Source organism: Pteropus vampyrus, unplaced genomic scaffold (assembly GCF_000151845.1).
Source record: "Pteropus vampyrus isolate Shadow unplaced genomic scaffold, Pvam_2.0 Scaffold4, whole genome shotgun sequence".
Taxonomy (NCBI): domain Eukaryota; kingdom Metazoa; phylum Chordata; class Mammalia; order Chiroptera; family Pteropodidae; genus Pteropus; species Pteropus vampyrus.
In genome coordinates, this window is record NW_011888785.1 from 15,689,309 (window position 1) to 15,702,438 (window position 13,130).

Below are 13,130 nucleotides of genomic sequence, written 5' to 3' on the forward strand. Positions count from 1 at the left end.
GTATGTATATTTCAAACATTCAAGTATGAATATTTCTTGAAAATCAATTTCTAGAATCTTTTGGGGGTATGTGAACAGTAAATAATGTAAAAACAAAATACTATAATCTTCATGGTTATGTCTTTTTTATTACATCACGTGTTTATCTTTTAAAAGGTGAGTGTACAGTGCAATACTATCCTAGAGAAGTGATGAGCATTGATAAAGAATTTAGCAGTAGGTTTTTTTTAAAATATGAGTTGACTAGCACAGGAATCGATTTGCTTTAAATTGTGTTTAGAAAACTAACAATTACTTGATTTCTCTTTGAGGTGCTTAATAGAAAAAGTGTTTATGTAATTGTGCCATATATGTTATACAGTATATACACAATACTCTTTTTGGCAAGGGGCTTGAAGTCTTCAAGCAGGCATCCATACATTTAATAATCTGTGAAGTTTTATTATCTTGAAGTCATTGTTAATCTGAGGTGAAAAGTAATTGCTAAGTAGAAATTTTGAGAAGAAAAAGGCCTCATCAATTTCACATACTATAGGAAGCTCTTCTGCAAGGGGTGGGCTTCAAGAATGATCTTATGGAAAACTATACTGAAAACAATTCCATCAGGTATACAGTGGGAATAAATGATGTGTCCTCAAAACAAATGTCTCAATCCTAAAGTTTTACTCTAGTTTCACTGGATCTAAATCAATGAAAATTTTTATAATTCAAAATAAAATAAATTTTAAAATCAATTATTTAAATAATTACAATTTTTGTGTATAGTAATTTTAATGGTTCTAATGTTTACTTAAAATGCCAAAAGCTACTGAATTTTCAAAGAATTTCTTTTTAAGGAAATTTTCCAATTATAAGGCTTTTTCTTTCTATATAGGGAATTGAATTAAAGGTTCCAAAATGATTTTAATTGCAATTGGGAAAACAATAAATTCCTCTGCCTCCTCTCAAGTGACAATCAAAAACCTTTCTCGAAAATGATCTCCTTTTTCCTCTCTATGAGAGTTGAAACAATAAGGAACTCATTAAATCTGAACAGATCATTTTCATGTTTAATGGGCTTTAAAAAAAATTGAAGAAGTTTTATTTCAACATGGCCGGGAAACTTATTGTTTTATATTCTTTTAGAACTGTTCAGGCATGTAGATGAGAGGAAGCTTTTTTTAAAGATAAATAAAATATATTCAATACAAGAGATGCATTTTAGTCTAGTCACACACACACATACACACACACACACACACACACACACAAATAATAGCACTTAATGAGATAGAACTATTAAACAACCAAGAGAGTGCTTGAAATTCACTTATTTGTCAGAAATTACCCGGTGCAAATTTAAAATTAGTCTGGGAAAGTGCAGATACATGTATGTATGTACATGTTATATGTTGGAAGAAAAATTTCGTATTATCTAGGGCATTGATAATGGAAGTGAAAAATATTCTTATATCTTCATCAGAAAGCTTTTATCAACTGACCAGATGTTTTTAACTGTGATGGGCACCTCCAAAGAAAATTATAAACTATACTTTAGCTCATCCAAATGTCATATACCAAAGTTCTCTAAAGATTTGGGAGAGAACGTTAATGGCCACTACCTAGTTCCAGCTTCCAAACAATTAACAATATAACATTCATGTGTGTAATTTATGGAAAATAAGTGTTTATTCTGAATAACTATTTTGACTCAATATTTACTTAGTATTTACAAGACATTTTTATAATTTTATCACTTTTTTTAGGTACAGAAGGCAGATTTTTATGCAGTTAAGACTTCTGAAAGTATGTATTCCCATTAAATTTTTTTTTTAACTTTTAATATAAAAGGAAAAAAGATCTACAAGGAAGTCTTAAGTTATAAGCTAAGGTTTTGAATAGTTCAGTGGTAAGATATATCAGTCATCTCGGGCTTGCCTTTTAGGTAGTATATTACTGAGATAGAACAATCAACATTTAGTTGTTTTACAAAGTGATGATGTGTCCTTTAGTCTTTCAAGGAATTCCTTTGTTTGTTTGTTTTATAAAGCGATGGGAAATCCAGAAAACGTAGAAGATGCATACGTCGCTGTTATTCGTCCAAAGAATACTGCCAGTCTAAATTCTCGGGAATACAAAGCTAAGTCATATGAAGTGAGAACAATTTACTAACATTTGCTTTGCTACCATTGGATGTCATTCTCCGTTATCATTTTCATTTACATAATAGTCTTACCATATCCTGTAAATTCTTGTTGACAACCTAGATCTTGACAAGCTAGAATTGATAACCCTAGATCTCTGTCCATCACTGTCTTTTTTTCTGCAGCATACTTTTTGACCATTTTTCTATTCGTTGATTTAAGTTATTAGATATTAAGAGGTACTTGTTTGAGTTCTCCTTATAATTTATAGATTTAGTTTTTAGTATAATTTATGGAATGGCTCTTAAAAATTAAAAAAATTTGGTGAAAGTTTATTCAAATTACATTCTAAATGTTGTTTTTCATTATTTTCTCAAAGAACTATTTTTAACAGTTCACTAAAAATATCTTTTTACATTTAAGTTTTAGGTGATTAAGTTCTCTGTAGTCTTCAATTATTTTACATAAATTAATAAGTATGATTAAGGCAAAAACAACAAACAAACCAGAATTGTTATCTTCTCTATGCAACACATTCCAAACATCATAAAATAATTCTAATCTAATGTAACTCCAGCTAATTTCTGTAGCATTTTGCTTAAACTGCTTTTTAAGGTTATCTGAAACTTATTAAAGGGTATTGCAGGGATTCTCAGGAGGCTGCTGCTTTAGCAGTGCTCTGACATACTGGTAATTAATTCTGGCTGCACTGTTGAATCACCTGGGTAACTTTAAAACTTCCAGCGTCAATACCCTATTTCTTAGACATTTGATTTAATAAGTCTGAGATGAAACTGCATTGATATTGTTGTAAAAGCTTCCTAAGTTATTCTAATATGCAGCTAGGTTTAAGAGACTGCTGGCTTATGTTCTAGGGCAAATAAATTTAAACTTTCTCTTAATGTTATTTTTCTCATCTAAGATTTTGTTGCATGAAGTTCCTATTGAAGGACAAAAAAAAAAGAGAAAGAAAGTTTTGTTGGAAACTAAACTTCAGGGCCACAGTGAAATAACACAAGGCATATTGGATTATGTAGTAGAAACCACGAAACCAATTTCTCCTGCAAACCAGGGTATCAGAGGTAGGAAACTTTTCTTTCTTGTCTTGTCTTGTCTTTTCTTTCTAACATAGTTTGCTTTAAATGCTTGTGGCGAAAGACATTTAAAAATATATTAAAATCAGTTTCTTTTGTGTTCCTTTCCATTGACTCCAAAATTTTTTTAAGGTACAGCCAAGCCTCATTCAGAAGTAACCTGACTTTAATTTTTTTTTAAGTTGAAAAATATTTAAATAAGTCACAGTGTTAATGATTTATTCGATAGAGAAAGGAAAATCAAGGGGTGGCTTGAAAACTAAGAGTACAAACTACTTTTGCTAGAATTATAGTTTCCTAGGTAAGTATCTTTGAACTATTTTTATTTCTGTACTCCAAGACAGAGGAAACTGTAAACCTCTCCATAACTGAATGAAAGTTAAGATTCATGGATTAGAGAGAGTCCTGTAAGTTACCAGGTAGCCAAAGTTTTCTTCTCATTTGCTCACAAAAAGAAAACCCTTTTCAAAGAAGCAAACCGAATTACAGAAGTATTAACCTTGGAAAGGTTGAGACATCATTTAAAATGTTAGATAATGACTCGCCAATGAAACTGATTAAAAATGCATGGTCAGTTTTCTCAGGCCATAACCTCACAAGCAGCAGATAGTAGAAGTTACAGAAATTATAAACTGTGTCCAAGGCTAAGGCATTACCAATTGAAAAAGTAAAGCTAATTCCAGTCAAACAGCAGTTGAAACAGTTGTTAGTGAGGTAAACCATACCTCTCTTTTTTTTTTTTTTTAAGCTTATTCAGTGTTTTTTCTGTTTGTTCATCTTTAAAGAGATTAGTCATCTAATTCATCTGTTTCAGTACAGAGACTGTTTTGTTGCAGAAATAAGGCTGAATCCTGTGATTTGATTTATTAGTTATTTTGGATATTTGTTCTCTAGAGATCTTTGGTATAATTCTGAGTCTTACAAAGAGTATCTCCTTTCTTTAATTATCAGATTGCCTTTTAATGAAATGATCTAGAGATCTTAGCTAAAAAGGAGACTATCCTTGTGGTGATGAAGACATGTGAAGGCTCTCTTTGGGTGCCATAAATTTGTCAATCTTTTCTACAGTCTTAGACTTCTCTGATATTTTCATCCAGACTTGTTTTACTATTACTAAATTGTTAAGAGTTATGAGGATCTATCCTGAGATCAGATTCTTGAGACAAGTCTGATTAACCCAAATCACATATTTGAGCTGATACAGAGAAGTCATAATTTGCTATGAATTAGCCAAACTCTACCACTCAGTCCATTCACCAAGAAGAAGGGATATAAGTAGTGTCAGTGTTAACAAAAATGTCCCCTGGCCCAGAGGGCTGGGTAGTTTCTCTTAGAAGTTTATGAGTGGATAGGCACCCTGAAACATGTCTACCACAATTATGCCTTATATATTTAGTAAAATGTAATAATACTTTTTCATGTAGCTTTTAATAAGAGAAATTAAAATAGAGAAGTTTTACTTAACTAGACTGTTATATTAATGAGCCATACCATATCCTGACTAACTTAGTTGAGTTTTTCTAAATAAATGAATTATTTTTATAGAGTAATATGATTCCTCATATAAGCATCACATGAAAATCAGAAACTGACTTTATATAGCAGTAGTTATGCCTTACCTTTTTGTGCAGTGCTATTTATAATTTAGGAAACACTACCACTCTTACTTATTCATGAAATTCTTAAATTGGTTCCGGGAATTGGTATATGGTCATTCTCATTTCTATAAAATGCAGCCATAGGTTGTCAACATACTAAAATAATATTCCCATTAGTGGAGGAGGTAAGACTAGAACCCTCATTCCCAAATTTGTAGTCAGTGCTATTATTTTTTCCCCACAACAGATATAGTACATTCTATAATTGCAAAGTAGCCAGTTTAAACAATGGATCAGAACTGAGTTTGGGGAAGCAGCAAGATAAAAGTGGGACAAGACCTCAAGCCAGACAAGAAATATTGCCTCTAAAATATATTAGACTGTTATTCTGTATCTAACATTTCTATTTTATATGTGTCCATTTTGTAAAATAATTGTTTAGGGGATATAATAATAATGGGCCATACTAATCACAAATGTTGACTCCACTATTTTGTGAATAAGTGAAGCTGCTTGAACTCTCATATTATCTATCTGCTCACAGAAAGCATCCAGCCAGGCATTCCTACCTCAGTCATGAAGAAGGTTCTGTTTCTTAGGGTGAGGAGATTGGAAGAGTTGATAAAAATCATGGCAAAGATACCTAGAAGTTGAGAAGTTTTAGAATATAAGACTTGTAGGTTATCAGATTATGGTCCCCTTGCTGCCAAATCAGGAAAAACAGACTAAGAATGGTGGTTACAATTCAGAACGATAGTCTGTAGCTCAACCAGATTTTAATAAAAACTGAAATTGAGAGAGGAGGTTAAAGATTAAATGAAGAGATGCTAAACTTTAAGACTTTGCAACTTATATATACCACCCTTCTTAGCCAGCTTAAACTATAGTAAAATTTTTACCATCTACATCCCCACGGAACAAGGAAGTATATGCCTTTTGACCCAGCAAGATGCCTTGCTGTTCAGCCGCTCTGTCAGTCTTTAGCAGGACAGTTTTCCTTGTTGTGCATAGGAACCTTGTCTTAAAGTATGTCAAGACCGGGACCATGTGTCTACTGGTTCATTGTCCACAGAATGAATATTATCAGAATTATCAGTTTTTATTAGGACATAATAAAATTGACTTTTTAGATTTTAATTCCTCTTAATGCTGCCTTTTAATTTTTTTTCTGAAGGAAATTTATAAAATTTAAAAGCCCATTATTTTTATCTTTACTGACTTTTTAAAAAATGATTAGGAAAACGAGTGATACTGCTGAAGAAATTTCCTCTGGATGGGGAGAAGATGGGCAGAGAAGCAGCATTGTTTATCGTTCCATCGGTTGTCAAAGGTAAAGTCTAAGTTTTATCTTATAAATCTTTTTGTGCCTTAGATGCTAACTCTATTGAGGAATTTAGGAATTTGCATTCATAGTTACTACTATAATACTGTTGTAAAATACATGTTTTCAAATGAATAGAAAATGGAGAAATTAGTTACTTAAAGATGTTTTGATTTCAAAGTAATATTCAGGCTTCTGGACTGAACAGTAATGTTTCTGTTTCTGTTTTTGAAAGTAGGATAAAGAAGTGAGGAGGGAAGCCATAATTGAAACTAAAAGTTTTCAGGTTATAATAAGGGATTTTTTAAAGGATATTCTGTAGATAGAATAGAAATAGATATTTAAGTATTTTGGAAAATTAAGAGATTGTGATCAGGACCTATCTTGTATTTGGAACAGGAAAGTATCAATAATATTTCTAAAATACTCTGTCCAACAATGGTAACTATTTAAAGAACTTATATCTAATATGAAAATATATTTGAACCTTTGACATCTTGGAATAATAGAAAGGTATTGAGTTTCAGTGCAGACCTTGCAGCCTGCTAATTTGTGGCCTTGTGCAAATCACCGCTTTAAGCCTCAGCTATGTATTTGTAACATGGGTATCTGCTCTTACTTGGTGCATCTTGCAGGAAGTATTCAGTGAGGTATTAGATACGAAAATCACTTTGGAACCTATAGAGTACTAGCCTCATGTAAGGCAGCAATAACACTGACTGTATTTTAATGATCTGCTGTGGACATCCCATTGGCCTGCTGCGACACGGTACTTATACATATTTTATTAGCCAACTCTAGCATTCCTGATATACTTTTTTCCCCCAGCCATACTTAGGTGAAAAATTTCAGTAGTAATCAGCTGAGAAAAAGAAAGAGGAAATAATTTCTTCAATTCTCTAAGGTTCTAAATGGTACATTCACCCAAATAGATAAAGTCATAGAATGGGCCATTACTTGAATCCAGGTCTTCTAATACCTAATCTAAAACAAAATAAAATTTACTTAACATTTGTTTAACTTACTGTATATTTTTAAATAAAAAACATGCAGTTGTTTTTTATATGATTTGTATGATGGCATAATTCTTCATTTTTCTTTTTCAGATAATACTAAATATACATATACTCCAGGATGCCCAATTTTTTACTGCTTACAAGATATTATGCGAGTCTGTAGTGAATCCAGTACTCACTTTGCTACACTTACAGCAAGGATGTTAATAGCCTTGGATAAGTAAGGACTGCCATTAAAAATATTTATAGTAAATCAAATACATGTTAATAGTAGAAATTAGTTCTGATAGATACCAACACTTAGGAAGAAAATAATGGAATAAATAATATGCGTATATTAATCAATTATAAGTTTTTTAAAAATTAAATTTAGATAACATCAGTTAATAACGTTATATACATTTCAGATGTGCAGCATTAGAATTTGATATCTGTATACTCTCTTGTGTGCTCAGAACCCAAAGTCTCATTCCCTTCCCATATCATATATTCGACTCCCTTTAACCAATTTACCTTCCCCCTACCTTCCTTCCCCTCTGGTAACTACCATTCTGTTGTCTGTATCTATAAGTTTGATTTTGTTTGTTTTGTTACTTTGTTACTTTTTGTTTTATATTCCACATATGAGTGAAATCATAGTTTTTGTTTTTTTTCTCTCTGACTTAGCATAATTCTTTCAAGAGCCATCATGTTGTCACAAATGGCAAAGTTTTATTGTCTTTTTTATAGCTGAATACTGTTCCATTGTGTGTGTATGTGTATATGTACACACACACCCCATATCTTCTTTTTCCAGTCATCTATCTATGAACACTTACGTTGTTTCCAGATCTTGACTATTGTAAATAATGCTTCAATGAACATAGGGGTACAGATATCATTACAAATTAGCGTTTTCATATTTTAGGGGTAGATATTCAGAAGAGGAATTGCTGGATCATTTGGTAGTTATATTCTTGATTTCTTTAAGGAACCTCCATGTTGTTTCCATGGTGGTTGCACCAATTTACATTCCCACCAACAGCATACAAGAGTTCCCTTTTCTCCACACCTCTCCAACACTTAATTCTTGCTTTTTTGATAACAGCCATTCTAACAGCTGTTAGGTGATATCTCATTGTGATTTTGATTTGTAAGAAATGGTAAGTTTTTGAAGTATAATATAAAAATGAAAAACTCCAAAGACAGGATTGTCCTTGTTTGCTTGCAACATGTTAATTTTACCTTTAAAAGTGACAAAGATTTCTTTGGCTTAATTAAGATTCCTTTGTTATAAAACTAGATTTAATATTAAGTTACTCTTCTCAGTGAACAAGTTGTTTAACCTATCATGTCTTTGTCTTTCTGTAATAACGGAGCTAATGTACCTATATCTCAGTGGTTTAGATTTTAAAAGCGCTTCATGTTTTTTCAAAGGGGTTTCTATTATTATAATGGTATGTGCATTTTTAAAAGTAGTTTGCTATGTCCATTAACAAAACTTTTATTAATAGTAAATGAAATATGTAACCAACACTAATTAAAATTATAAAAATCTGAATATTAGAAAATATCACGTATCAGAATTGGATAGTAGTCTTAACTTTTTTTTACCTTCACTTTTAAACAAATATTTCTACTATCACTTTCTATTTTGCCAGGTGGTTAGATGAACGTCATGCACAATCTCACTTTATTCCAGCTTTATTCCGACCTTCTCCTCTGGAGCGGATAAAAACTAATGTCATAAATCCTGCATATGCTACTGAATCGGGTCAGACAGAAAACTCACTACATATGGGCTATAGTGCACTAGAAATAAAGAGTAAAATGTTAGCCCTAGAGAAAGCAGACACCTGTATTTACAATCCTTTGTTTGGATCAGATCTTCAATACACAAACCGGGTAAGAGTTGAAGGAATTTTGGCTCTGATTTCAAAAGACATTTCATCTCAAATGTAATTTTTTTCCCCTGAGATAAATGCATCTATTACTAATTGTAAACATTAAGGTGACACCCATATTTAGCTCTATCTATATATATTAGAGTCAAGTATCTAAAGCTCTTATGGGTTTTTTTGTTTTGTTTTCCTTTTCTAGGTCGATAAAGTGGTAATAAATCCATACTTTGGTCTAGGAGCTCCAGACTACTCTAAAATCCAAATTCCCAAACAGGAAAAATGGCAAAGAAGCATGAGCAGTGTCACAGAAGACAAGTACTATACTTATATTCTGATATTATAATAATGTAAAATGATATATTCACTTTGTATGTAATATAATCATCGCATAAATGATTTAGTTTGTAGCTGCTCAGTGATAATAGCTTTCAGAGATATGTCACATTTGTTTTGAAACAATTTGAATTTCAACAGTGGTTTCTTTCATTTGTTTTTATGAATAGGGAACGACAGTGGGTAGATGATTTTCCTCTCCATCGAAGTGCCTGTGAAGGAGATTCAGAGTTATTAAGCCGTCTTCTCAATGAAAGATTTTCAGTCAACCAATTAGATAGTGACCACTGGGCACCCATTCATTATGCATGCTGGTAAATAAATTACTTATTATTTTCTTTTAGAAAGAATTGCTCCTTAGTTATAAATGTTAGTACTTCTTTTCAAAACTATTCTCATTCCAGCCACTTTTTGTCTACCATGTTTGTTTTATGAGTTTTCTATTTAGATTTTGATTACTGTATATGTGCCTCCGTTTAGAATTGCAAGGTCTGCTCCATAGGAAAAGTATTATTAGTGTTCTCAGGCATTACCAGATCATACAGTAGGATAGCTAATGACTAGCAAGTGTCATTGCACAGCACAAGGTCCCTAATTTACCCTTGCAATTTCTATTGTTTTATATTGGAGTTGTTATGTTTGTTTATACCCACTATAAAATTTACATGTGTTAACTACTTATGATTTGACCTTTTAGTTCTTTGGGAAGCTGTGATATCAGGAAAACCCCAAAAACCTTCGTTAGACTCAAAGCCTTCCTTTTTTTTTTTTTTTAGATGAAAGGGATTAGATCACAGGACTGAGGTTAGCCCTTTGCACTAGTTAGTTGCCCAATGTAGTTAGTTCTTACTCTCCCACTCTTCTCACATGATTTTAACTTTTCCCCTCAGCTGGGCTGAGTTCTTAAATTGGTGTTCATTGCAGTAGTTAACTGTTGTTATACTCCCATGCTTTAGAAAGGATGTAGTAAAGTTATTTACTATTATTTCTTATGGAAAAGATGCTTTTTGACTTATTGTTTAAAGTGAACTTCTTTGGCTTGCTTAAGAAGTGCCTACAGTATTTACTACTTGTAATATGTTCACAACTTCTTAGCTTCATGACATCGAGCAAGGCACTCCACCTCTTGGCATCTCAGTTTTTTTAATTTATAAAATGCATTAATTAGATCATTTCTAGAGTTCTTTTCAGCTCAGATTCTTTTGATTTCACTGATTCCAATACTTGTGATCAAGAAGCTAAATATAGTTGCTTTAAATATACATCTTTTCTCTTAAAAATAAGCTATTTCTTTAAAAATGTTTTCCTTTATTCAGTAAATATGCTCTTAATTTTTATGTTTGTTTCTTTAAAATATGCTCCTTTATTCTATACTTGTGTTCTTTCCCCATTACAGAGAATTTTTATATTAGATTTGGTAAGAGCTACCCTAAATCTTCTTCAGCTAAACTTATAATTGTTTCTTCAGATTACTAGTAAATATTGCTAACAGCAACAGCATTAAAATAACAACATGCTTTACCTGGAACTAAAAAGAAAAAAAAGGTAGAGAATATAATTTAAAACCCTAAGAAAGTACACTGTGGAATTGGGAAAGACAGAGGCAGTGAATTTTAGTTTAGGAATCTCAAATTTATATTTGGCTATATTGTTGTTCCCTACCCCCTTTTTATTTTTTTTGGGGGGGGCAGGGGCTTATTTTCTTCTCTAATAAAAGAATGGTAATACTTTCAACTACCTGTTACATAAAAACAGAAGTATGGTATAGTATTTAATGTGCTTTGAATTGTCCCTAGGTTTCAGTCTCAACTCAGTTCCTAGAAATATAGCCTTTGGCAAATTACTTAATGTCTCTAAGGATCCGTTTCTTTTTCTACAAGATGGGCTTAATAATACTTTTCTTAAGATTAAAGGAGAAAATGCAAAAAAAATGCTTTGAGAGTAACTGGCATATAATAAGCACTCAATAAATGTTGGTTGTTTCTATTAAAGTATTGTAGTAATTTAAAGATTTTGATGTCTAAAGCTAAAATTCATTAAGCTATAGTATTTTTATTTGGAAAATCTTATTACTACAATACACCAAGGAAAAGGATTTTATCCTTTGATAAAATTAATTTTATGTTAGCTAGAAATAATAACCAAGTTTAATATATGAGTAGGTATAGGTCACCTTGCAATACTTTAATCAGATGGATCATTTGATTGATATCAATTTGAGTGAAGACTGATTCAACTATTTAGTAAGGAACTTAAATTACTTTATCTTAGAAATGTACTCTTATTGAATAACTGGTACATGGATTGAGGAGGAGAATACTGGGCTATCTGATCAAGAGGCTGGGAATTGGGACCTATCTTTATGAGCTTAGACAAGATATTTTACCTCTCTTGATCTGTTTTCTTATCTTTAAAAATGAAGGTTTTTATGAGATCAGTGGCTCTCAAACTTTGGTGTCAGGACCCCTTTTCACTTGTAACAATTACAGGATCCCAAAGAGCTTTTGTTTATGTGTATTATATGTGGTATTATTTACCATACTGTAAGTTAAAACTGGAAACTATTTTAAGTTTTTATTAATTCATTTTAAAATAGCAAACATGTATTAACGTAAATAATACAATTTTCTGAAATATACCATATTTCCCCAAATTTTAAAAAGTTAGTAAGAAGAGTAGCATTGTTTTACATTCTACGTGTAATTTGTTATAACATTGCAAGTCATGTAACTTCTACTACACTTACAAGAAAATGAGAGTGAAAGAAGCAAATAACTTCTTAGTCTTATGAAAATATGTTTGACCTAGAAGACACTCTGAAAAAATTTTAGGGATACTCATGGGTTCCTGGATCACTCTTTGAGAACGACTTAATTAAATCACCAATAGAATTGCTTTTAAAATTCTCATATTGGTGACTACATATCTAAAAACTATTCTTTACTACAATTACCATTTTCCAAAACCATTTAAGTTGGCCATCTCCCCATATGGGTAACTTGTCAAGTACTCAGTAAATGTCTCATTGACATCCCATATTCTCTTACCTCTCTCAAACCAGTGTCTTCTCTCTCTAATAGTACTTTCAGGCTTGAATGACATCATTGCTGGAGGGTGTTATAGAACTATGATGATTTGGCTTCCTACAAATTACTCCATTTGATTTCATTTGGACCTTCACTGTAGCTTAATTGTCTATCTTTTCTGTCTCATTCATCCTGTCAGCCTTTTGGTCTTCCCTTACAAGTCGTTCTAAACTTTCCTACTCTTAAGCTCTTAAATTCTCACTACTTTTTCTCAATTCTCATCAGATAGATATATTCATATTTTCAAAGAAAATCGAAGGATTCAAAATGTCCTTCCCAACCTTAATGATCAGTTTTTATTCCTATCTCTTTCCTGTATCATAGTTTATATAAGTAAAAATCCTTCTCTTTACCCATTAAATTCACTTTCTCCTATTCTGTACTTTCTTTTCTCTTACTTTCAAACATATGTGCTTCTCTCCCTCCTTGAAAAGAACCTAATTTGAACCTGCTGCCTCTTCTGGCCACTATCATGTTCCTTTCCTTCCTTTCATAGCCAGATTTCAGAGGTGAGTAGGCCACACTCATTGCTTTCTCTTTTCAGTCTTTATGAACCTTCTTAACCTTTTCTGAGTTTTTAATCACTTTCATTGATATTTAATACCATTGACCACTCCTTCATTGTAAGAACAAATTGGAGTTGAAAGGGTATAAGGGAGCTAAAATGAAGGTCAGTACA

The 13,130-nt window shown here is 31.9% G+C and overlaps 1 protein-coding gene across 9 annotated transcripts in view; it reads left to right on the forward strand.

Moving 5' to 3' along the window:
• The window catches only part of KRIT1 (KRIT1, ankyrin repeat containing), a 43,224-nt gene that overhangs the window by 2,761 nt on the left and 27,333 nt on the right, over positions 1 to 13,130 (forward strand). For 7 of the 9 annotated variants that reach the window (XR_002781424.1, XM_023533276.1, XM_023533267.1 and 4 more), the window contains exons 2-8: positions 2,030 to 2,133; positions 3,046 to 3,205; positions 6,053 to 6,145; positions 7,243 to 7,372; positions 8,793 to 9,036; positions 9,232 to 9,347; positions 9,536 to 9,679. Coding sequence is in view for 8 of the 9 variants with exons in the window: in XM_023533276.1 (XP_023389044.1) it covers positions 2,032 to 2,133; positions 3,046 to 3,205; positions 6,053 to 6,145; positions 7,243 to 7,372; positions 8,793 to 9,036; positions 9,232 to 9,347; positions 9,536 to 9,679 (989 nt within the window). In the remaining variant the exon portion in view is untranslated. Of the gene's footprint in view, positions 1 to 1,745; positions 1,786 to 2,029; positions 2,134 to 3,045; positions 3,206 to 6,052; positions 6,146 to 7,242; positions 7,373 to 8,792; positions 9,037 to 9,231; positions 9,348 to 9,535; positions 9,680 to 13,130 lie in introns of all 9 variants that reach the window. The other 2 variants (XM_023533255.1, XM_023533264.1) reach the window with 1 other exon arrangement.